Source organism: Notolepis coatsorum (genome assembly GCF_963971535.1).
Source record: "Notolepis coatsorum genome assembly, chromosome: 17".
Classification (NCBI taxonomy): domain Eukaryota; kingdom Metazoa; phylum Chordata; class Actinopteri; order Aulopiformes; family Paralepididae; genus Notolepis; species Notolepis coatsorum.
This window is the reverse complement of record NC_140181.1, coordinates 56,154,627-56,178,272: the sequence shown is the minus strand read 5'-3', so window position 1 is coordinate 56,178,272 and position 23,646 is coordinate 56,154,627. Positions and strand designations below refer to the sequence as shown.

The 23,646-nt window shown below is 42.0% G+C and overlaps 1 protein-coding gene across 2 annotated transcripts in view; it reads left to right on the top strand.

The window, feature by feature from the left end:
* mfn2 (mitofusin 2) overlaps nucleotides 1-23,646 on the top strand; it is an 88,661-nt gene that overhangs the window by 3,135 nt on the left and 61,880 nt on the right. For both annotated transcript variants that reach the window (XM_084333324.1, XM_084333325.1), the window contains exon 2: nucleotides 22,191-22,372. In XM_084333324.1, the coding sequence (XP_084189450.1) occupies nucleotides 22,195-22,372 (178 nt within the window). In that variant the 5' untranslated portion in view covers nucleotides 22,191-22,194. The remainder of the gene's footprint in view (nucleotides 1-22,190; nucleotides 22,373-23,646) is intronic.

Below are 23,646 nucleotides of genomic sequence, written 5' to 3'. Positions count from 1 at the left end.
TGATTGGCCACTGACTACACGCGTACGCCCCCCTCGCTATGAGCGGCTGTGTCTGTGCGCTATTGTTTATTATTATCCGGCCACAGTGTGGGTTCCCTGGTCGGTGATGATGAGCTCAAATAGGTTATTATAAACACTGAATGGAGCAATATAGCCTTGTTGTTAGTTAGACAGCAGGCTATACGGTCTTCTTCACTTGAGTTACACTTTGAAACATTTATAGCGAGTCTTGCTCTAGCGATGCATCATCACAACAACACGGGCGGCTCTACAACAACAATGGCTTATTTATCTATAAAGAAGACAATCCCATCGCTGACAACAAGTACTATAGTCAGTTAGTCACACACAGACAGGCCTGCCGTGTTTTATGAATGAAGTAGATTTTCATTTAATCGCCTTTGGGGCGTGAGATATGAAGAACAGATTTAACTGGGTATAGGAAGGAAGTACCATACGAGTTGCAAATTGAACATGCAGTGAGTCTGCGACAACAACCCAATAATACACTTGAAACAGCTATTACCAGACAATTACAAGAGCAGTGGTGCCTGCTTCAAATGTCACGTATTATAGGCTATAAGCCTGTGTAGATCTATTCGGAATAATAAACATATACACCCTCTAGCAAAACATGACACAATGTGATCCTATCTCCGATAGAGCGGCTGGTCGCAGAGATGCGAGTTGAACGAACACATCGGGACTCGGGAGGAGAATGAATGAATGAATGAATGAAAACTTTATTTAACACATTGCAGAATGGGTACAATACAGTACGGCTCAATACACACAATTGTAGAGCCATATGGAATCCGCGATCACGGAATCGCGGACGGAATCGCGGAATTGAGCAATAAAAATGGAATCAACTAAAAAAAAAAGATTTTTTTTTTTTTTTTTTTTTTTTTTTTTTTTTTTTTTTACCTTTTTTTTTTTTATGTTGTGGGACTTGTACAGCACTTTGTTCAACTTTGTCAGTGCTGTAAAGTTTAAACCTTTTTAAATCTTAGACAAACAAAACACTTTGCTTTCATGAAATATTGTAAGCAGTCATTTGAGGCTTTATAAAAGCAGCACAATGAACACAAATCTGTCAGTGCCGAGTCCGACCTCATCTTAAATAACAAACGGCATTGCTTGTTGTAGTTAACAAAGAGAGGCAGAGTTGATTTTGCAAAAATATATATACCTTTTTAATTTTTTTAATAATCGAATTTTATTTTCATATTCGAATGAAATAAATGAATGAAGCTTCGAAGTATTTAAGACAGCCCTATTAAATGGACTGTTATATCTTATTAAATTGTGGACATTTATTCATTCCCACTTATTAGACACTATTTGTGATGGTAAAATGAGCGTACAAAGCAAAATACAGAATTCTGAAATATTAAAACGGAAAAAACGGAATTTGGAAAAAAATAAAATGGAATTTGGAAAAAAATAAAACGGATTTCATATGGCTCTACACAATTGTTAAGGGGGTGCAGACCAGAGAAAGACTTTTGTCTTGTTTACATCAGGGTCCCCCATTTCAATTCAGTGAATTGTGACCAGGAGAATAGACCAGACACGCATCATCCTATAATAACCTCATGTCCCCAAAGGCGATTAAATGAAAATCTACTTCATTCATAAAACACGGCAGGCCTGTGTGTGACTATAGTACTTGTTGTCAGCGATGGGATTGTCTTCTTTATAGATAAATAAGCCATTGTTGTTGTAGAGCCGCCCGTGTTGTTGTGATGATGCATCGCTAGAGCAAGACTCGCTATAAATGTTTCAAAGTGTAACTCAACTGAAGAAGACCGTATAGCCTGCTGTCTAACTAACAACAAGGATATATTGCTCCATTCAGTGTTTATTATAATAACCTATTTGAGCTCATCATCACCGACCAGGGAAGCCACACTGTGGCCGGATAATAATAAACAATAGCGCGCCGCACAGACACAGCCGCTCATAGCGAGGGGGGGCGTACGCACGTAGGTCAGTGGCCAATCGGTGGCAAAACGGGAACCCGGAAACACGAACGCGTTGGTAAAAGCATACATGCCTCCAGGCAGGGAACAAACTTAACTTTTTGACTTACCAGCCATTTGGCTGGTAGATTTTTAAAAGTACCAGCCGGGCAGATTTTTTACTAGCCAAAAATTATAAATAGCTTTTTAGTATATCGCCATGTGTTATTATTACATATAATACTCTCATATGCTATTTTCAATTAATATCATAAACAACATAAGGAATATTAGCATAATTTTGAGTGGACTGAAGGAATGAGTCAGCGTTAATAGTTTTAAATGCAAATAATTTATTGAAACATAGAAGTGGGGTTGGGACACACACACACACACTGTGTTTCAACTCACCACCCCCGCATCATATTGTAGTCTGTCTTCAAACTTCCACTCCTCTCAAAATTTTTTATATTTGAATATCAACATTATCTGTCCATCCTCAGTAATCCTCAGTTTACTATAATATACTCCTGTCCTGACTGCGTGTTGCTTTATGACAGGTCATGAGTGCAAGAATGTGACAATTTGACCATGTGACCGCGGGAGAGCGGCAGTGCGGAAATAGGCTGTCTCTAAGACAAACTCTAACCTTAACCAGCTCCTTAACAGCGCCTAAACTTAACCGTTCTAACCTTAACCAACTCCGAAACATTGCCTAACCTTAACCTTAACCTTAACCATGCCTAACCTTAACCATAGAAAGAATATTGCCATTCTCTTTGACAAACTCTAACCTTAACCAGCTCCTTAACAGCGCCTAAACTTAACCGTTCTAACCTTAACCAACTCCGAAACAATGCCTAACCTTAACCTTAACCATGCCTAACCTTAACCGGCGAAAGAATACACGTTAAAAAAAAAATCATGTTAAAAAAAAAATGCATGGGATTCGAACTCGTCAACAACGAACCGCAGGACCGCGGACCGCTGCTATGCCAGGTGAGCTGAAGCGCCGAATGAAAATCATGGCGGATTCCTGCGGCGGTTACCTAATTCCGCTCCGCTCGCTCTGCCGCTCCGCTCGCTCTGCCGCTCTGCTCTGCGGTTGCCGCGCCTGCCGCGGGGCATGGCGCAGCCAATCAGGGAAAACGCGGAAGCAAAAGCAGCACTCATGACATGTCATTAAGCAATAGGCGTCCTGACTAGTGACTCCGTCGTCTTTCCAAACGCACGCACACACACACCAGCGTTTCCGTTAGCCGGTAATTACCGGTATTTGACCGGCAAAATCTGTTGAAGTCCGACATATTTAATCTCTCCGGTCTTAATGTCCGGTGAAAATAATTCCCTGAGTCTAAGCACAATTTGATTATTTGAATTGTATTAAAATAGGCTAAAATTAAATAGCCTATGCGATGAACGAAACAATCATTACATTTGTTTCATCGTTGCTTCACCAAGCAGGTATAATAATGTTGTCAGCGAGAGCTTAGTGCTGGGTTTTGCGAGTGCATGTGTAGCTGCAGAGCCGGAGCAGCAGCGGCCATTACAGCGGCCATTGCAGTACTCCAATTCAGCCATTGGCAATTCAATGTTGGGTGGAGGGCGCTGCTGTGCGGTCCCCAGATAGAGCCAGAAAAGAGCCAATAACAGCTGAATCTGCTGCTCTGCATCGACATACTCTCGCAAATAAGTCGTTGGGAGGTGGAGAGAGAGAGAGAGTCGTCACGCAAACCCACGATAATGTTGCCGTCTCTCTCTGCCAAATTTCTCAGTTCTTCGCTTGATATAATTAATACAAATGTCCAATATAACGGAATTCGTTAGCTCATAAAAATGTGATTATAACAGACTGCTGTTTATTATTGTCGGGCGACTGCCCACAGACACCTATTTGATTTAAAGTCGGCAGCAGCACGAGTCTCGGGACTTGTTTTATTTGGAATATAATGGCTTTATACGCAAAAGTAGCCTAGTTTTAAGTAAAAATATTATAAATCTACATGCCTTGATGATGTCATTCTTTTGTTTTGTTGTCATTCTTTTGCCTATCAATTGTTTTTAAGCTCAATAAACTCTGACCGGAATTTCTCTCATTTGACCGGTAGATTGACACTGAGGCCGGCAACAATTTTTTCTAACGGAAACCCTGACACACACACACAGGGAAGGGGAGAGTGCCCCCCCCCCCCCCCCATTTCCCTTTCCTCAGTGCTGTTTACTGTGGCTCTGCCTCGTCTGATCATCAGGATTAGCTTGTTAGCTGACGTTAACGTTGTAGTGATTGGTACATAAACGTTCATTTCGGGCGATGTGGGCATAAAGGAATGGCGACGGTGCAAAGCATGTAGCTGCATTGGACTCGTGAGAAGAAAAAAAAACATCACTGACTTATTTCGCGTCTGTATGCTCACTGCTGTGTTAACGCTGCTCTGTTTACAACGCTGCTCTGTTTTCAAGAAACAACATGGACTGGGCGGATATCATATGACTCGCGGAGTTGCTAGAGGGTTTTCAAAATAAGAGTATCATATTAACCTGAACGTTGCTAGCTGCCGGAGCCCAGATATTATGACTGGAGCTGCGCTTGGGGGGGCAATGAGACCCGCACAGGATTTTAAAAATAAGAGTATCGATATGAATTACACGCCAGCTGGCGGGCAGACTATTATTTTTAGACGCCAGACGGTAAATCTACACGCATTTGGCGATGGGCGCCCAGTTATTTTGTTCCCTGCCTCCAGGGGAGTTGAACAGTTCTGGCTCAGCTAGTTTCTTTTCTATCTTTTGCCGCTTTTTTGGTGGACAAACCAAACTGGAGTCTAGCTCTGCTAGCACACATAGCCTACTGTGTACAGATGGTTTCAAACTGTATTTTAAATTAGAAAGCAAACAAAATAAATGGACAAGAGAGAAATAAATCTCAATTTGGTCAGTATTGTCATTTGGACAAGCAAAGCCATTACTTAAGTTGCAGGCAAGAAAGACAAGTCTGTCCACTGTCTCTGGTTTTAAAACTGCCCTGTTGCAGGTCACAAAAAAAATATATATCGCGATAATTATCGTTATCGTTATATCGCCCAGCCCTAGGTGGGCGATGACTTCGATCGTCTCCGGTTACATGTCTGACAAGTAAAATGTGGAAGCAGGGCTTTTTTATTTTTCATGCGTTTCATTCAATCCAATCCAAAGGGGTGCAGTACCATCTGGAGAGACGATAGGGGGCGGTATTTTCCCTGTTCGAGTTCAGACAGATCCCCACTGGTAACGTAAGGCTAGATTGATGAAAAATGTATGGAAATCGATAATAAAAAAAAAACGATTTAAAAACGATCTCTCGTCGGCTGGCACTGAACGGTTGGCATGAACTAACGAGAAATCTCGTCGTTGGCACTCAAAGTGTTAAGGAGAAGGATGCTCCTTTTTAAGAAGACCGATGTGTTTTTTGAGTTTCACCTCAATATTTGGGGAGAATACAGGTACTGAACATTAGGCTATAAGGATAGCTTTTAAAATTTTGAAGAGGAGTGGTTTTATAAAGGTGTGAGAGAGAAGTGTGGGGAAATGCAATTTAGGTAGGGTGACCAAACATCCTCTTTTGCCCGGACATGTCCTCTTTTCACGCCCTGTCCGGGGCGTCCGGGGGGGTTTATAAATTCATGGGAATGTCCAGGCTTTCATTGTTTTTCTTTTTCAGTTTCAGTTTCACGGCCCTTTGCGAGCATCTGAACGCTCGGGACTGCATTTTTCGCCGAACATATAAATTACCGAATTAAAGCGATATTCGTTGCTAGGGATGCCCCCCGACCCCGGTTTTAAACGGGAACCGGTACTATATTAGAAAATACCGGAGTATTTATAAGCTCCGACGTCCTCGGTACTGCTATCGATACTCTAGAGAAATTATTATTATTATTATTATTATTATTATTATTATTTAAAAGTTGCGAACGATCTCTCCTCTCTCTGTCTCTGCACGAGAAGCAGCGAGTCATTATTACACACACTCCTCGCGAGTCGCGCTACACATACATACGGGTACTCCTTAATGAAAGCGCTGTCAATAGTATGCAGCTGCAGCACGTCAGACAGCAGCGCTTACAAGCCCCGCACATACAAGCCCCGCACACCTGATGTGCTGCAGCTGGAAGCATCTCAGCGCTGTCTCCGTGCCGACGCGCGCTGCACACAGACACAGACAGCTCTGCATGCACCGTGACTCGTGATGGCGGATAGAGCGAAGCGTTCACAAGTGCAACAAAACATTTGCCAGTAAGGGTGGCAATACGAGCAATCTATCAAAACATTTGTTTGCAAAACACTATATTAGTGTGCAGAAATGCGCCGTATTCGACTGCCTTGCGCGCAGTGGTCCATCTGCATCCACGTCCACTGCAGCCGGTAAGCCAAGATACGGAGTTTCCTAGGCTAATAACGAATTATTACAAATAGGCTAATAAACAAAATAATTGTTTAGCTACAAATACTACAATCTAAAAACTTTTTATAGATCGTCATCCTCCCTCTACCTCCACCACCCAAAGTCCTTTCTCCCTAGCAGCTAGAGGAAAGATGACAGAGGATAGGGTGAACGAGTGTCACAGGGCTGTGACAAAGTTTGTTGTCAAAGGCCTGCACCCGTTCTCTACAGCAGTGGTTCCCAAAGTCGGGGTCGCGACCCAAAGGTGGGCCGCGAGCAGCCACGGATGGGCCGCGAGATGATTTAAAAAAAAATTAAAAAAAAATTAAAAATAAATAAAAATAAAAACATTTTTTTTTATTTTTTTTTTTATTTTTTTTATTTTTTGTCAGGTCACTGAACTTAGAAGCAGGCCAGGACAGTGTTTCTAGTTGTATTCTAACATTCTATTCTATTGTATTCTAAAATGTGACTATATGGTTTTATATTAACTTAATAAATAAACAAAAACGAAAAATCGACTTATTTCAACGAACATTTCAAACTAAATAACAGATTATGCACATAAAACGCTGAAAACAACCAAAGCAACAATAGTATTTTAATGAGGCTATTATTATTATCATTATTATTTTGCAACAAGTTAGCCCTCTCATAAATAGCACATATAAATGAATAACTAACTTGAACTAACTTAATAGGATTGAAGTGATATTTGGCTTAAAAAATCGGTCGCCTGGCAAAAAAAAAAAAAAAAAGGCCAGACGATGTGCATTGGGCCGCGGCTCTCTGACGCCTTATTTTCTGGGCCCCGGCCTGAAAAGTTTGGGAACCCCTGCTCTACAGTGGAGTCCAAGGACTTTAGGTAACAACTAATCATTCAGTGTATATCGTTTTTTTTGTATACATAGTTGTCTAACTTGTCTGTTGTTATAAGTTATTATTGAAGCAGCTATTCCCACCACTCCACACACATTTACAATAATTCAATCATTTCTAATCTTTACTGTAGGGAGATGACCAATGCTCTCAACTGCAAATATAAAAATCATAAAAAAATTATCAAAAAGAACCGATAAGAGTATCGATAAAGTACCGAACCGTTAAGCAGTATCGATAGGAGTAGTAGTATCGATAAAATCCTAACGATACCCATCCCTATTCGTTGCCGTTCGAATGCCATCTGAATCGCCAAAATCCGTGCCTTGGTTCTCGAGTTACATGCCGATATGTCAGGTGTGCGACTTTTTACATGGCGCGCCAGATTACTCCCGGAGAAGCATGCAGCCGCAGAGCCAGCGGCGCTCTCTCTCTCACCGAGAGAATGAATGTGGACTGTTCCATCGGGGAGCTTCGGTGGTAATGTGAGTGGCTACAGACCGCTGCACTTAAATATAAACATTAGTCTACCTGGAGACTCAATGAGGTAATTGTAGATGTCGCCATAAGACGCTTCTGGCCATTTAGTGGGATCATTGTTTCATTATCCTGGTCGGCTGAAAGGACACTGGCCACCGAAGCTCCCCCCTCTGGAACAGTCCACATTCATTCGTGCGTCATCTCGCGTCGTCCAGACTCTGTGGGCAATCTGCGCATGTGCATGGGTAATAGGTGCTTTAAAATGGGCTTTTTCACTGCCGATTTAGTTCTGATCGATTAGGAATGGCTCGCGCCCGTGTTCAGGAGATTGAGGCGCATAAAAGACTATTCGATCATGTCTCTAGCACCCCCACAGCCGTATCTGCAACCACTTACATCACGGCTCTCATCCACATTCATCATTTGCTCCCCCGCTCTCTCCTCCTTGATTTCAATGTAACGCAGAGATTCAGGGTTGGGGGGGGGGGGGGGCACACCCCAAAATCTGACCAATGAGTGACAGTTTGCTCGCGCGTGCGTTTGTTTTGGTCCGTGTGAACACAAACGAACTAAGGGTCAAGTGCAACAATTGTATCATAATAGTCCCTGTGTTCCCTGAATCGGAACAAAGCAAACGAACTACAGGTGTGAAAACGCCCTTAGACTCTCCTCTAAATTGTAACCCCCCCTCTCTATAACAGAATTTTTGGATGTTACCCGGGAGTGAATTGTTTCGTGCTTTAAACATGATTTGTGCAGTCTTAAATTCAGCCAGGTCCCAGAGTTTCATGGCATGTGATTTAAAAAATAGTGTGTTTGTGTGTTCCAGATATCCTACCTTATTGATAATCAAATCAAAATCAAATGTATTTGTAAGGCCCGACAACACACGTTAATGTCCCTTCAGGCTATGGATTTGCGGTGTTTTCCAGCTTATACAAAAAATATATATATTATTTTGGAATATTGCAACTATACTACACAAACGTGAGTACACAAGTTCAACTCATGTTCAGCCCTATGTTACTCATTAGCACTAAAAGTGATTTTTCTTTATTGTGTACGAAACTTCAGAATGTTATCTTTCAAGCATGTGCTATAAGTATAAAGATAAGCTTTGCAAAAAAGTATGCAGTCCTCAAGTTCAAGTAAAAAAAAATTGCCACTTTTCTGGGCGCATGTTATGTGGTTACATTTGGGATATTGCAACCACTGCAGAAAAATGTGAGTACACAAGTTCACGTTCAACTCAAGTTCAGACCTATATGCTACTCTATTTCATTAGCACTAAAAGTGATTTTCCTTTTTTGCATTAGTAACTTCAGAATGTTATCTTTCAAAAGAGACCAGGCTTATGCATGTGCTATAAGCATAATGTATAAAGATAAGCTTTGCAAAAAAAAGTATGCAGTCCTAAAGTTCAAGTATAAAAAAAATTACCGCTTTTCTGGGTGCATGTTTCCAATCATATGTTAAAACAATAAAGGCATCTTTGAGTAAACTTTAAACTTTGAGTAGAGATTCAAGATTCAAGAGGTTTATTCATCACATACAGTACATACACAAGACATAGTGAAATGAAGGTGGCCATGCCCGCTTCGATTGTGCAAAGTATCATTAAGTATCTCGAGGCTGGGGCCAGCATGTCCTCTTTTTTGGAAATCAAAATATGGTCACCCTAATTTAGGTGCTCTAATAGAAACCATGTGAAACACCTGGCAGTGGTTCCCACCTGTTCTGTGGTCCTTTGTTGTTTTGACAGACTGGGGTCATTTGATGTTTTGACAGGCTGGGGTCATTTGATGTTTTGACAGGCTGGGGTCATTTGATGTTTTGACAGGCTGGGGTCATTTGATGTTTTGACAGGCTGGGGTAATTTGATGTTTTGACAGGTTGAACAGAAAAAACTGCAGTACAACACATTATACTGATATGTTATTACTGTTTGTTGGATCTATTTGAGTTAGGGATGCCCCGATCACGTTTTTTGCCACCGATACCGATCACCGATCGTCGTGAGCCATATCGGCCGATACCCTATCCGATACCGATCATTTTTGATTAAAAGAAAATTAAAAATTATTTTATATAATTTTCTTTTATAAAATATATATATTATATAATTAGACTTGTACTTGTATTATCTGCGAGACATTGCCACCACGCAACATGTGTACTAGTAGCCTCCAGCTACGGCCAGGATTCTCCGGCGCTGCAGCTGGACCCTCCGGCGCTGCAGCTGGAACCCAGTATTGGTATAACGTTAAATCACATTCAGCAAGTCCTCAGCTCGAATACGCATCGAGTCAATGTTATAAGACATTGATATCAGGAGCTATCTGTAGCTACTGCTAGCCGGATATATAACGTTAAGACGACACCTCGGTGAACTATTTAGTTGAATGGGACATTTAGTTTTGAACAGTGAACTAACGTCAGCTAACGCCAGCTAACGGAGGTATCAACATGCACTACAAGACTTGCTGGAGCATTTGTTGATATCAGGAGCTATCAGTAGCTAGCCGGCTAAATACCGTTAGACAATGCCTCATGTATTAAACTAAAAGTGAATAGTTGACTGGGTAATTTTGTTTAAACAGTAACGATAGCTAGGTAGCTAACGTTAGCTCAGGTCGAATGCACTATAGACTGAGCAGAGGAGCCTCCTCCTCTGTGTTTACAAACTGTACACGGGTGCGGGCGGGGCTAGGGAGGAGGAGCTAGGGAGGAGGAGCAGCGGCAGTTTGCAGGTCCTGTGTGCCTGAGACAGACAGCGAGTGAGATCTCCGCTTGATCGGTTTCCGCGATCTGCGAATATGACTCATTATCGGAATTCACCGATCGCATATTTATACTGATTATCGGCCGATAACGATCGGTGGCCGATCGATCGGGGCATCCCTAATTTGAGTTTGAGGTTGGCTAGTGACACATAAAACCTGTATCTGAAAATATATCTTTGCTTATTGTTAGATATCAGTGTTTACAGCCTTATCAATCATCTGCCATTCCGTGAAGTCTCTGCGCTGTGTTTTTTTCGTTTTTTGTTGAATGATGGTTATCTTACTTGGAAATCGACCTCCCCGTACTGACTGTAACACTTTCACCCCGTTAATGCATCCGTACAAAGAATTAACTCGAAAACGTTGTCTCTTTCCTTGATGTTGATGTTTCCATTCCATAAACATAGACTCGTACAAGATGGAAAGATGGCCACGCACTACTTTCTCTCGTTACTATGCGACACGACGCCAGCCAGTGTTCTGCCCCCCCCCCCCCCCTCTGGAGAGTGTGTGGTTCCAGAATGAATATAAAGCGCCTCTGTGGATGACCCTGGACAATGTCTTATCTTTGAGGGTTGAGAGCGCAGCTGATAAAGGCCCCTGTCTGCGCCGTCTGACTGGAGACACACACATACATACATGGCAGCTGTCCTCCTCAGCATTTATAGTTATAATATCTAATATCTATAGGTTATTATATACACATATGAAAAACAAGTGCTATCTCTCAATTATCAACTCTTTAGTCAAGTCAGATGTTCCTTTATTAATCCCCTTGGGGAAATGCAGGCGTCATAGCAGCACAGGGGAAGGGGGGTACAGATGGATAAGATAATAATATAAATAAATAGTAATAAATTAATACGTTTTTTATTATAAACAAAACACAACAAGTGATATTTGTGCCCTAATGATAAGGATAAGCACTCAATGAAGAAACACTCCCATTGACAAAAGCAAGTCTAACATGCCTATAAATACTTATACTATGTGTAACTAAACACAAAGAAAACTAAAGTAATGATCATTGAAAAAACACCAGGAACTGTTTGTAAAATACAGGTGGATGGAGAAAAACTTGAACAAGTGAAGGAGTACATGTACCTTGGAAGCTGGATCAGTGAAGGTGGAAGAGCTAACATGGACATTAAGAGAAGAACCGAAATTGCAAAGGGCGCATTCTGGAACCATAAAGAATTATTGAGAAGAAACATAAGTTGGAAAACGAAGACCAGGATTTTGGAAACGTATGTTATGTCAGTCTTTTCATACGGAGCAGAAGGACGCTGAATGAAGAGGCAAAGAGGATGATAGACTCTTTTGAAATGTGGACACTGAGGAAGATGCTGAAGATAACATGGAAGGATAAGATCAAGAATGAGGAGGTACTGAGAAGAGCGGATATGCAAGGAGGACAGCTGCTGGAGAGGTTGAAAAAGAGAAAGATGGAGTTGTGCGGGCATGTTCTGAGAGGATCCAGCGGGGAGATGTTCAAGAAGGTGGTGATGGGGAAGGTGGATGGAAAGAGAGGAAGTGGAAGACCAAGAAGAGGCTGGGTAGACGATGTCTGTGATTGGAGTGGAGTGAGAGGCGGAGTCACAGAGTTGGAGAGAAGAAGTGGGGACAGAATGGGTTGGAGAGTGATAGGCAACCTTCGGAACGAAGAAGCCACCTAATGATGATGATGAACTGAGGGGTACAATTCCCTGACTGTATTGAATAAGTATGGTATCATTAAACCACTACTGAGTTATGTACATTACTACTGGCCATACAGTACACATGTATATGAGATGAACACCCACACAATAACACGGCTTAACAAGAAAGTACTGTTTATAATAATATTTATTAGAAGAGCACCAAGATTATCTTACATTTATTAAGATTGAGAGTTGCGCTTGTAAGGCGAAGAATGTGCATGAATAGGTCAAGAGCGTAAGTCCATGAGCATATTACGAAGGGGATAATTAATACCACCTGTAGCATAAGAATTATATATGGTACACTAGTAGGTCAGCTGGAGATACTAAGGGGGTTCCCTCCGGTTGTAAGCCAGCAGGGGAGAGGATTTGTCGGTAGCAAAAGTCTGGATCAACGAGGAATAAGGAGACTCCAGGTACAGGAGACAGTGCAATAATCCCTTGATCCGTAGACAAAGCAACAGCTATTCTCCGGTGTGCAGTGCCGCATGGAGGAAAGCTAGCCAGCCTCAGAGTCCTAGAGGCGGGCTCGACGGTGCTCCTCACAGGGTAAATCCCACACGGTAGTGGGTGTAGACGATTCTCTGCTCCAACAGCCACAGGACCAAAGCATTATAATCCAGCCGAAAAGGGCTCTGTAGTCGTCGGTGTAGGTTATCCAGTGTACATATCCACACGGTTCTCGTCTAGGGCTCCTCGGAAGACGGCACAAGGTTAGGCCGCCCAGCCTGGATAAGCACACTAGCTCGGTACGATGAAACGTTGGTAATGCTGGTCACTGTAGAACGGTAGCCGCACGATACACTATACATAATAGACTATTACTTAATAATAGAATAGGTCGAATTCGACGATACAGCGTTAAACTCTGACACTTCAGCTATCAATTCGCACGCGGTCTCAAGGCTCTATTTCGGGGCAAAACGGGCCCACTTCACAGCACGTTGTATCGTGGTGTGAGGCTTCAACTTGTTACGGTAACATTAGACTACTGCTGTATCCACCTGCACCGTATTTATACGTAAGGTGAACAATCTAGTACCAGCCTTATTTCTGTCTCATATTACTGCGCAGAACCGGGCATGTTCAGGCATGTCTTAGCGGTGACTTTGAACTAGACATTGGGGGTATGGCCGTGGCGCCTAGGGGATCGCTGTCCAATAGGAGAACGAATATTATGGTCTGGCCTGTACTAGGTAAAGGGATATTCCGTGTATATGTACAAAGAATATACAAGGGATATCAGACGATATACAAATACTATACAATATATCTCAAGTAATAAATATATATATTCGGTTTAATCTGACCCTTTGTAACACTATGGAATTACACACTACAATGTTTTACGTGGCCCATAATGGCCCCCAAACAGCATTGCCAACTTCAATTGTGCCCTTTTGATGTGAGCTCCAGGTATCAACAATGCCGATGCTACAGTACACACCCCACCACATGGCCCCCACAACCCAATGTGTAGATAGATAGGCAGCGAGAACCATCATATCACCAGGGTTATCAAGTGGGCACCTCCCTTCACTGGTCTTTCGTCATGTTAAACCCACAACACCGCTGGAAGGTATAGTAGAACATAGTAATAATAGTTGAATGGCAGAATTCACATTATTATCATTATCAATAATAATAATAGTATACGGTATATATTGCAGTATCGTAGTATATCATGGTATGAATGTATCGTTTTGTACTAGTCGTACAAATATTAAATTCTGTGGCTGGCTTTATGTTCTGGGCTGGCGATGACTTTAGTTTAAGTTGTGGCAGAAATATCCTGTCATGTTGTCTAAATCTAAGACGACTGTCATGTGAAAGGCATTTACACTCTCGCTGTGTTTTGAAGGTGACTCACCAAGGTGTGACCATCCTGTGTTACAACTTACCTACCTTCCGGTTGGCTTATTGCCTATAGGGCCTGGGGTGAGGTTGGAACATTTTCAAATTAATACTAGTAGCAGGGCTGTACGTTAACTTTTTTTGCACATAGCACTGGTGCTACAGAGGTTGATAGTTTTGTAGCACAGGCCAAAATCTTGTAGCACAAGTATAAAACATGTTATATTTGTAACAGTCACAAATGTGCCTATTGTATTTGTGTTATTTAGTTGCAGTGCCATGTTTGGCTGTCATTTAGTATATCGCCATGTGTTATTATTACTATAATAGTAATACTCTCATATGCTATTTTCAATTAATATCATAAACAACATAAGGAATATTAGCATAATTTTGAGTGGACTGAAGGAATGAGTCAGCGTTAATAGTTTTAAATGCAAATAATTTATTGAAACATAGAAGTGGGGTCGGTTGGGACACACACACACAATGGGGGACCCTGATGTAAACAAGACAAACGTCTTTCTCTGGTCTGCATCCCCTTAACAATTGTGTGTATTGAGCCGTACTGTATTGTACCCATTCTGCAATCTGTTAAATAAAGTTTACATTCATTCATTCACACACACTGTTTCAACTCACCACCCCTGCATCATATTGTAGTCTAGTCTGTCTTCAAACTTCCACTCCTCTCGACATTTTTTATATTTGAATATCAACATTATCTGTCCATCCTCAGTTTACTATAATATACTCCTGTCCTGAGTCCTGACTAGTGACTTCATCGTCTTTCCAAACGCACGCACGCACACACACACACAGGGAAGGGGAGAGAGTGCCCCCCCATTTCCCTTTCCACACTGTGTCTGCTGGCTCTGCCTGTGATCAGGATTAGCTTGTTAGCTTGCTAACGTTGTAGTGATTGTAATGGTACATAAACGTTAATTTCGGGCGATGTGCGCATAAAGGAATGGCGACGGTGCAAAGCATGTAGATGCATTTGACCCGTTGCGAGAAAAAAAAAACACCACAGACTTATTTCGGGACGTGTAGGCGCACTGCTGTGTTAAGGCCTCTGCATGCTACAGAAACTTCAAAGCAACTTCAACACAACATCGACAAAGCAACGGTGTTGCAGACACATTACCTTTATGCTTCTGCAAAATCAACGCGCAGCCTATGATGCAACAAAATGTACCCCGGATGTGCGGCTCGAGCGCGCCCAGCCCGCCTGAATACTTTGGGCAGCCGAAGGTGCGCACTCTAGCAATTACAAACGGATTTCCCTTCTCAACCATACATCGTTAGTATAATAATAGCCCTGTTTATGTTTGTTTTCGCTTGTGTTCTTGTATATAGTGTAATATAGTTATATCGCCACATCAACCCAGTCCATCCCCATTGTTTCCCCAATCTCCTTCCACGGATTCATCGTCATAATGCTATCCTTGTAGTCTTTAGACCCGCTATTATATAAATGTTGGTACTTTCGGACCTCCTCTGCAATACGTTCCTGCATTTGATTCATTTTAAACAAACAATTAAACAAGTGTAATGAAACAATACACTAGCTATCGAGCTCCTGTCAGAAAGTTTTCTTTTGGTCTCGAGCTCCTGTCAGAAAGTTTTCTTTTGGTCTCGAGCCAGGAAAACACTAGAAGTGACAGACAGCCCCGCCCCAATTCACTACCAACCAATCACTGCTACGCAATACCAACGCAACGGGTCTTTAGATTAGATTTTGGAGACAGGTACGCAACGTCCTCGCAACACAGTCTACAAGACTGTCTGCAACAAGCGCGCTGAAATCGCGCCGATGTTGTGTTGAAGTTGCTTTGAATTTGCTGTAGCATGTAGAGGCCTTTACGCAGCAGCAGTGCGCACCAACACGCTGCTCTGCTTGCAAGCACGGATAGGGCGGATATGACTCGTCGAGTTGTCACGGAGTTTTTTCAAAATAAGAGTATCATATGCACCTGAATGTTGCTAGCTGTCGAGCCTAGTTATTATAGCTGGAGCTGCGCGTGGGCAGAAATGAGACCCGCTACAGGATTTTCAAAATAAGAGTATCTATATGAACCGAATCCCTATCGCACCAGTGCTAGTGAAGTAAATCCATTCATCGCACAGACCGCTGTTGCTGTAGCACGTGCGAGATATATCTCTCACTGTACAGGCCTGCTAGTAGGCTATTTCCAATTTGATACCAGCCACAGTCAGTTAAAATAATACCTGTTTCTCTTTACTTACTTATGTAGATCAAAAGTACATTTGTTTTGTGTAATATTTTGGTTTATTGTCACATTTGCTCATGCTAGGGCTGATCGATTATGGCAAATCATAATCATTTTATTTTGATTGATATTGAAATCATGATTAGAGATGCCCAGATCGATCGGCCAGCGATCGGCATCGGCCGATATTCTGTATAAATATGAGATTGGTGAATTCCGATAATGCTTTATTTTCGCCGATCGTGAAAACCGATGATCCAATTCTTAGCGGAGATCTCACTCGCTGAGTTCTGTCTCAGACACACGGAGCTGCAAACTGCCGCTCCTCCTCCCCTGCCCCTCCCTTACCCGTGTAAACACAGAGGAGGCTCCGCTCTAGTCTACAGTGCATGGGACCGTGAGCTAACATTAGCTACCTAGCTATCGTTACTGTTTAAACAGAATGACCCAGTCAACTATTCACTTGTAGTTTAATACATGAGGCATTGTCTAACGGTATCTAGCCGGCTAGCTACTGATAGCTCCTGATATCAACAAATGCTCCAGCAATAGTCTAGTAGTGCATGTTGATACCTCCGTTAGCTCACGTTAGCTCACTGTTCAAAACGAAATGTCCCATTTAACTAAATAGTTCACTGAGGCGTTGTCTTAACGTTATGTAGCCGGCTAGCAGTAGCTACAGATAGCTCCTGATATCAATGTCTTATAACATTGATTCGATGCGTATTCGAGCCCCTGGCTTGCATCGCAGTCCAATAGCATCGAAAGGGGCTAGCTGAGGGAGTAGGGTATATCTGCAGAGCCGCAGATACCCTGCTGAGGCCATGCTGAATGTGATTTGACCAAAGCAGAGTATACACACAGACAGTGGAGATAGCGAGCATTTTGACTTGTTGCGTGGTGGCGATGTCTCGCAGATAATACGACTACAAGTATAATTATATAATATATATATTTTATAAAAAAAAAATTATATATATATTCAAAAATATTTCCTTTTTATATAAAACCAAAAACGATCGGTATCTGATCGGTATCGGCCGATATGGCTCAAGACGACCTGTGATCGGTATCGGTGGCAAAAAACGTGATCGGGACATCCCTAATCATGATTGTTAACTCATTGGGCGCCAGACCAGAGTAAAGTCGGGTTATCTCACCAGTGGTTGAGCGCCATATAGAGCTGCCGCGGTATCGGTATTACCGCGGTATCGCTGTTACATCATGCCCACCGCAGCGTTGGGCTGAATACCGGCATCACCGCTGTTTTTTATTATATTATTATTATTATTACGCTCTCGTTGGGCTTGCGGCTCTGCAGATATACCCTACTTCTCTGTCGAGATTCCAAGCGACCCTATTGGGTACCAGAAAAGTCACATGAAACACTGCAGACCACTGATTGGTCAGAAGAGATACGCGTCACATGCTTGGAGCATCTTGCAGTGCGTTTACTTCCTGAATCTCAGCCAGGCCCATCACAACACGGCTAATAGTACGTTAGCTCCCACCGGAGACCAGAGTGGATTACCGACGCCGTCGCTCCTCAGGGAACGAGGCATAATGATTTTACTGCAACGAAATGTTATAATAAAAGCCCTTCGTTCTATACACTTGTCTGATTGAAAACTTTATTAACAGACCGCAGAATGGGTACAACTCGGCACGCTCTGAGCAAAGAAAGGAACTTAGATATTAATTGAGTAACGCTTGCCTTGCTATGTGGTCCGGTAAATACGAACGTGTAACTATACTAACGTTAATGCCACAAATCGAATGCCTTTGTAATCATAAGTAGTAACGTTATAATAAGAAGAAGAAGAAAGGGTCGGGGGGGTAACCGGCGGGCGCGACACCGAGGGGAGACTTCGAATCAGTGTTTCACTTTTAATAACGAATGCGTGCATGCCGAATCCCAAACAATATTCATGCTGCAAAGTCATCCTCTAAAGATAGACATTTAGACTAGAGGCAGGCTATATGCTATATAAAGAGTAGACTACAAAAAAAATGCATTCAAACTTTTTTTTTTTGTGTGTGTGTGTGCGGTAATACCGCGGCGGTAGGAAATATTTTGCAAATGTGTGCGGTAAGGAAAACATCAATACCGCGGCAGCTCTAGCGCCATACCCGAGTATAGTCGGGTTTTCATCGTTTTTTCTTTTATTCGATTTTTTTTATTCTATGCAATGTCACGGACCTCTGTGTTACCATAGGAAATAATTCTGAGATCCCTAGAGTGCAATACTGGCTTTTTAAAAAATATTTGTATTTTTATTTTTTAACTTCACGTATATGTTTAAGGAAACGAACAAATAGTTATAATCTTACACATACATGTGAAACAAATATGTAAAAAAAAGAAAAAAAAATCATAAATATTATTAATAATTTAAGATTGATTTTTCTCATAGCTAATGAGTAATCGATTACTCCCGCCCATCCCTAGAACGTATACATGAACATTTTTATTATTTTTCACATGTTGAACGATAGATAGTTAATGTCAAATGAGCCATAGTATTGTCTCCATAGCTATAATATAGGTAAGGGATAATAATGTATAGCTACGAGGTCATTGTCGCAAAATAATTGACAGACACTGTTCTAAACGCAGTGAAGGTCAATTATTTTGCGACAATGACCGAGTATAGCTATTAGGGCTGACCTTCGAAGCTTTTTTTGGCAATCGAAGCTTCGGGGCCGACCTTCGATTTTAATTCGAAGCTTCAAATTATAATTTTTTTTATAATATATATATATATATTTTTTATCTTATGTTGTGGGACTTGTACAGCACTTTGGTAAACTTTGTTGTTTTGTGCTCTATAAATAAAGTGGATTGGATTAATGAATTAAGTAGCCCCTTTTCGTGACTGTGACGCAGCCAACAAGGTTTCACTCGGCTGCGCTGCCTGGGTGCAGTGGGGCTGCTCTCACAGCCAACGACATGACATTACATAATTATGTTGCAACCTTCGTCTATCAAGCAAACTATTATATTATATTTAATTTATAATTATATCAGACAATGCACCTACAAAAGCAGATGATTACAATTAAATTAGCCAACTTGGTAACACATTAGTCATAGCAGCATAGGCATAGCCTTATTAATGTTTTGTGTGGCGTCGCCGTCGTGTACAACCATACTTACGTTTTTTAGGTGATTTGACAAAGTTGTTGTAGAGTTGTGATATGCCATTTTCTTCTGGCATATCTGGCACTCTGCTTTTTGGGCATTGTCTTTGCATATTTTAAAGTGTAACCACACGTCTGATGACTTCTTCGTCGACATGTCTGCTGCACATGTCCTTGTTGTTTTCAACATGGATAATCTCCACGTGCTTGTTGTAGAGAGGTGGAGTCGAGGCGCCGCTTACTTTCGTTTCATTGGAATGGAGGCGCAAGATTTTGGAGGCAAATCTGTTATTTTAATTTTTTTTTAAACTTAGATTTTCTTTTTTATGTTCAAAGCTTGTGCCATCGAACGAAGCTTCGAAGTATTTAAGACAGCCCTAATAGCTATACATTATCCCGCTTATTACAGGGCTAACTTACTAACAATATACGTAATTCATTTTACACCATCGACAAGACGAGATCAAATGCAGACGCGGTTGTTCTGTTGCTCCTCTGACTTTGGAGGAAATATCACAATGGGCTTGATTACACCTGATTGGTGTACTGTCGAGACCTGCCTCGGACAGGCGCTGCACAGCCGTGCTCCACAGGCTGTGCATGGTATAACGCTGCGAGAGTCCGGCTGCGAGGCTATCTTTCCCCTAACAGCGGTCATTATTGCGCGTTGCCCATAGCAGCGGTGAATTATCGAGAAATAATTGACCGCTGCTAGGGGCAACGGAGCGCTATTGACCAATCACAATCAAGCATTTTGGCGAATGTTAAAACGCCATGTAATAAAATATAGATATAGCCCTGCAAACACAGCGACGCACAGTGAAAATCCCTATCTCTTACAGCAGTGGCCCATTGAGTACAAGGATGGGAAAACAGCGTGGCCGTGAATGAGTTAAACATGATTACTCATTGATTTGAGAACATCATATGATGATGACTGAGTTTGTTTTACCTTTCTTCTTGACCAAAGGCTGCCTTTCTGTCATCTTCCACAAGTTACCAATGACATTTCAAAATAACTGGAGAAACGTGCCGTGGCTCCCTCCTCCCTCTCGACATGAGCTGAAACTACTGTTTGTGCACTGCTGTGCAGGAAGGGTGCGCTGCATTTACAACACAAGACAAAAAAGAGCAACATGGCATGCGGCACAATAATCGCTTTATCTCAATTATCTTGTTTTCATGATCATGGGAAGCCAAAATCATAATTGAAATTGAAACTTGTTTAATCACCCAGCCCTAGCTCATGCTATGTACCTTTCAGATCAGAGACTCCATAAAAAATCTTTTAAAAGAATTTAAACATATTAACGTATTTCAGTACTGTGGCTTTGATGCCTTAAATTTGATGTCAATACCAGAAATCGGTATGGAAGGCACCATTTTCTTTTACCCCCCCCAGCCCTACCGTTGGGTGGACATTGGAAGTTGAACCAGCTGGTGGTCTATTAATATCTCCCTACATGCCCACCATCACAAGGTTTTGTTAACAGAGACCCATACAGTGGTAAGTGACAGGAGCCTGTTTGATGTAGGTGTCTACGGCCCTACAGGCTCACAGTAACACACACGCTGGGCCGACACCTGACACGCCTCCGAAGCTAAACACTCACTCACCGGACGGTGCTCATTTGACACGATAATTACCAGCTGCTGCACGTAGGAGAGTCCCTTTGTCCTGAAGACTTGGGAGTTGTTTTGAGGTAGGCGTGCGGAGCGCCAACACCATCGTTTGCTGACCAATCACAAGTCAGGAATACTCTCCAATACTGAGGTTGTTGGTGTTCAGAGACTTTGTAAAGACTTGTGTATTTAAAACGTTGTTCATTTCACCTAATAGAACAAAGCAGGCTTCATTGGTAGTACCTACCAAGTCATTTAACCTGGTAATTGTGCCGAATCCTATATCCATACAATACTATTTGCTCAGTGCGAGTTTGAGTAGGTTAAATGTTGTCTTGTCGACTTGTTTGGCAATATCAAAGTAACACTACATTGAGGATTGTCAGGTATTAAAATCAAACATAAAAGAGATTAAAATGTTTGGGTAAATCAAGTAATTTGGCCCCTAGCCCATAGGTGGTCTACATTAATATTGAGTTGACATTGATAGTGAATTATATTGCATTTATATGGTGAATAAGAGCCTTCTTAAAGCAAGGGCAGTGTCTGTGTAGTATTAGGCTGTTGTTAAGGAGGGATCTGGAACCGTCGTCCCTTTACGCTCCTGTGGGAGTCTATGGGGTAGTGAATGTGTATTGTTGCAGCGTAGGCCTGGCTTTCATCCGTCACTGTTTGGCATATCAGCAGTTTACACTTAACAGACCATATCTAGAGGTCTACTCAATGAGCAAATATAAGCACAGATTTAAATTGACACTTAAGGGTCTGAGAATCAAAGGTAAGCCATTTTGAAGAGTGGTGTGGTGTTGTTTTTGTTGTTGCTGTTCTGTCTCATTTTGGACAATTCTGATGTTTCTGAGGAAGTTGCTTGTTTTTGTAGTGGTCGGCCATTCGTCTGTTGCAGTCACCACTCACCATTATCTAGTGGTCGTTATGATATACAGTATATATATATAGTTTATGCCCCATATACATTTTCTTTCACTATCTCATTTGGTGTTTAACATCGTTTCACCTCACTCCTCAGTCTTAGGTGAAAATGAAGGCTCTGTTCTTCTAACTCTGTAACTCATTTGATGGTGTGTTGATGGTCTTTCTGTTCATTCCAGTGCCATGTCTCTGGTTTTCACGCGCCCCAACACCAACGTGATCCACGGAAAGAAGGACAAGAGACTGATGGCGGAGGTGAACGCGTCACCGCTCAAGCACTTTGTCACGGCCAAGAAGAAGATCAATGGCATCTTCGAGCAGCTCGGCGCCTACATCAAGGAGAGCTCCTCCTTCCTTGAAGGTTAGTCTCTCTCTCTCTCTCTCTCTCTCTCTCTCTCTCTCTCTCTCTCTCTCTCTCTCGCTCGCTCGCTCGCTCGCTCGCTCGCTCGTGTTAGGTTGACTTGGTGGTAGGGTTGGGTACCGAACTCTGTACTACTGAATACCGATTCACGATCAATCGGTGCCACATTTCAGTACCTAAGACCCGCCCATTTAGAAAATAATCAGAATTCCAATGATGCACAATTGTCATTTCATAATAGACGCAGACCTTCAATGACACGCAATTGTCATTTCATAATAGACACAGACCAGCACGGACCTTCAATGACACACAATTGTCATTTCATAATAGACACAGACCAGCGCGGACCTTACATTTTAGAAGCAATGGCATCTAGCCCTGCATTATCAGCCCTGTGACGACTCCTCTCACGAGTCGCGCTGTTTCTATGTGCAGTGAAAACTTTGAGCAACGGGTCCAATGTGCCTAACATGCTTTGCATCCTCGCCATTCCTTTATGCCCATGTCGCGGTAAAACCTTAACAAACGTTAGCTGCTAAGCTAACCCTGGAAACGCTCACACTTGACTTAGGTTTAGGTTTAGGTTTACTTTATTTGTTCAAGGGGGACAGTGTACATTAATAAAACATTTTACAAATGTAAATGCACCCAATTTTAGCCAAAAGGCTAATTTCCATTGGTAGTCCCCCTGCCAGAAGGTACAGGCTAAAATCCTGTGTAAAAAAAGGGTTAGCAATAAAAACAGAATCAAATCAAGATAAATACATTAGAATAAAAACACAACAAAAGCACATAGACATAGTAGGGATACAGGTCACAATACAGTCATGGACACAAGGACGGAGCACATCATGACATATTAAGAGACCCAGACATAGACAGACGCACCATATCCATATCCACACACACATATACACATACAGACACCTCAGTGTTGACAGTTCTGGTTTTCAATGAGCCATTCCCTAACCCTGCACTTGAATGAATGGTATGATGTGGACACTCTAATTGTTTGAGGAATTGAGTTCCATTGGTGGGATGCTCTGTATGAGAAGACGGCCTGGCCAAATACACTTTTTTTGAAAGGGATTGTACAGTCCCCCCTTGACTTCAGTTTCGAGTTTCGGGCTGAGCCCTTTTCTCTCTCTCTCTCTCTCTCTCTCTCTCTCTCTCTATACGTTCAATTACTTTAAATATCCAAATGTTACACTATAAAAACGAACTAGATAGTTGGTGATAATAAACATTTAACTTCATTAGCTGAAATATTC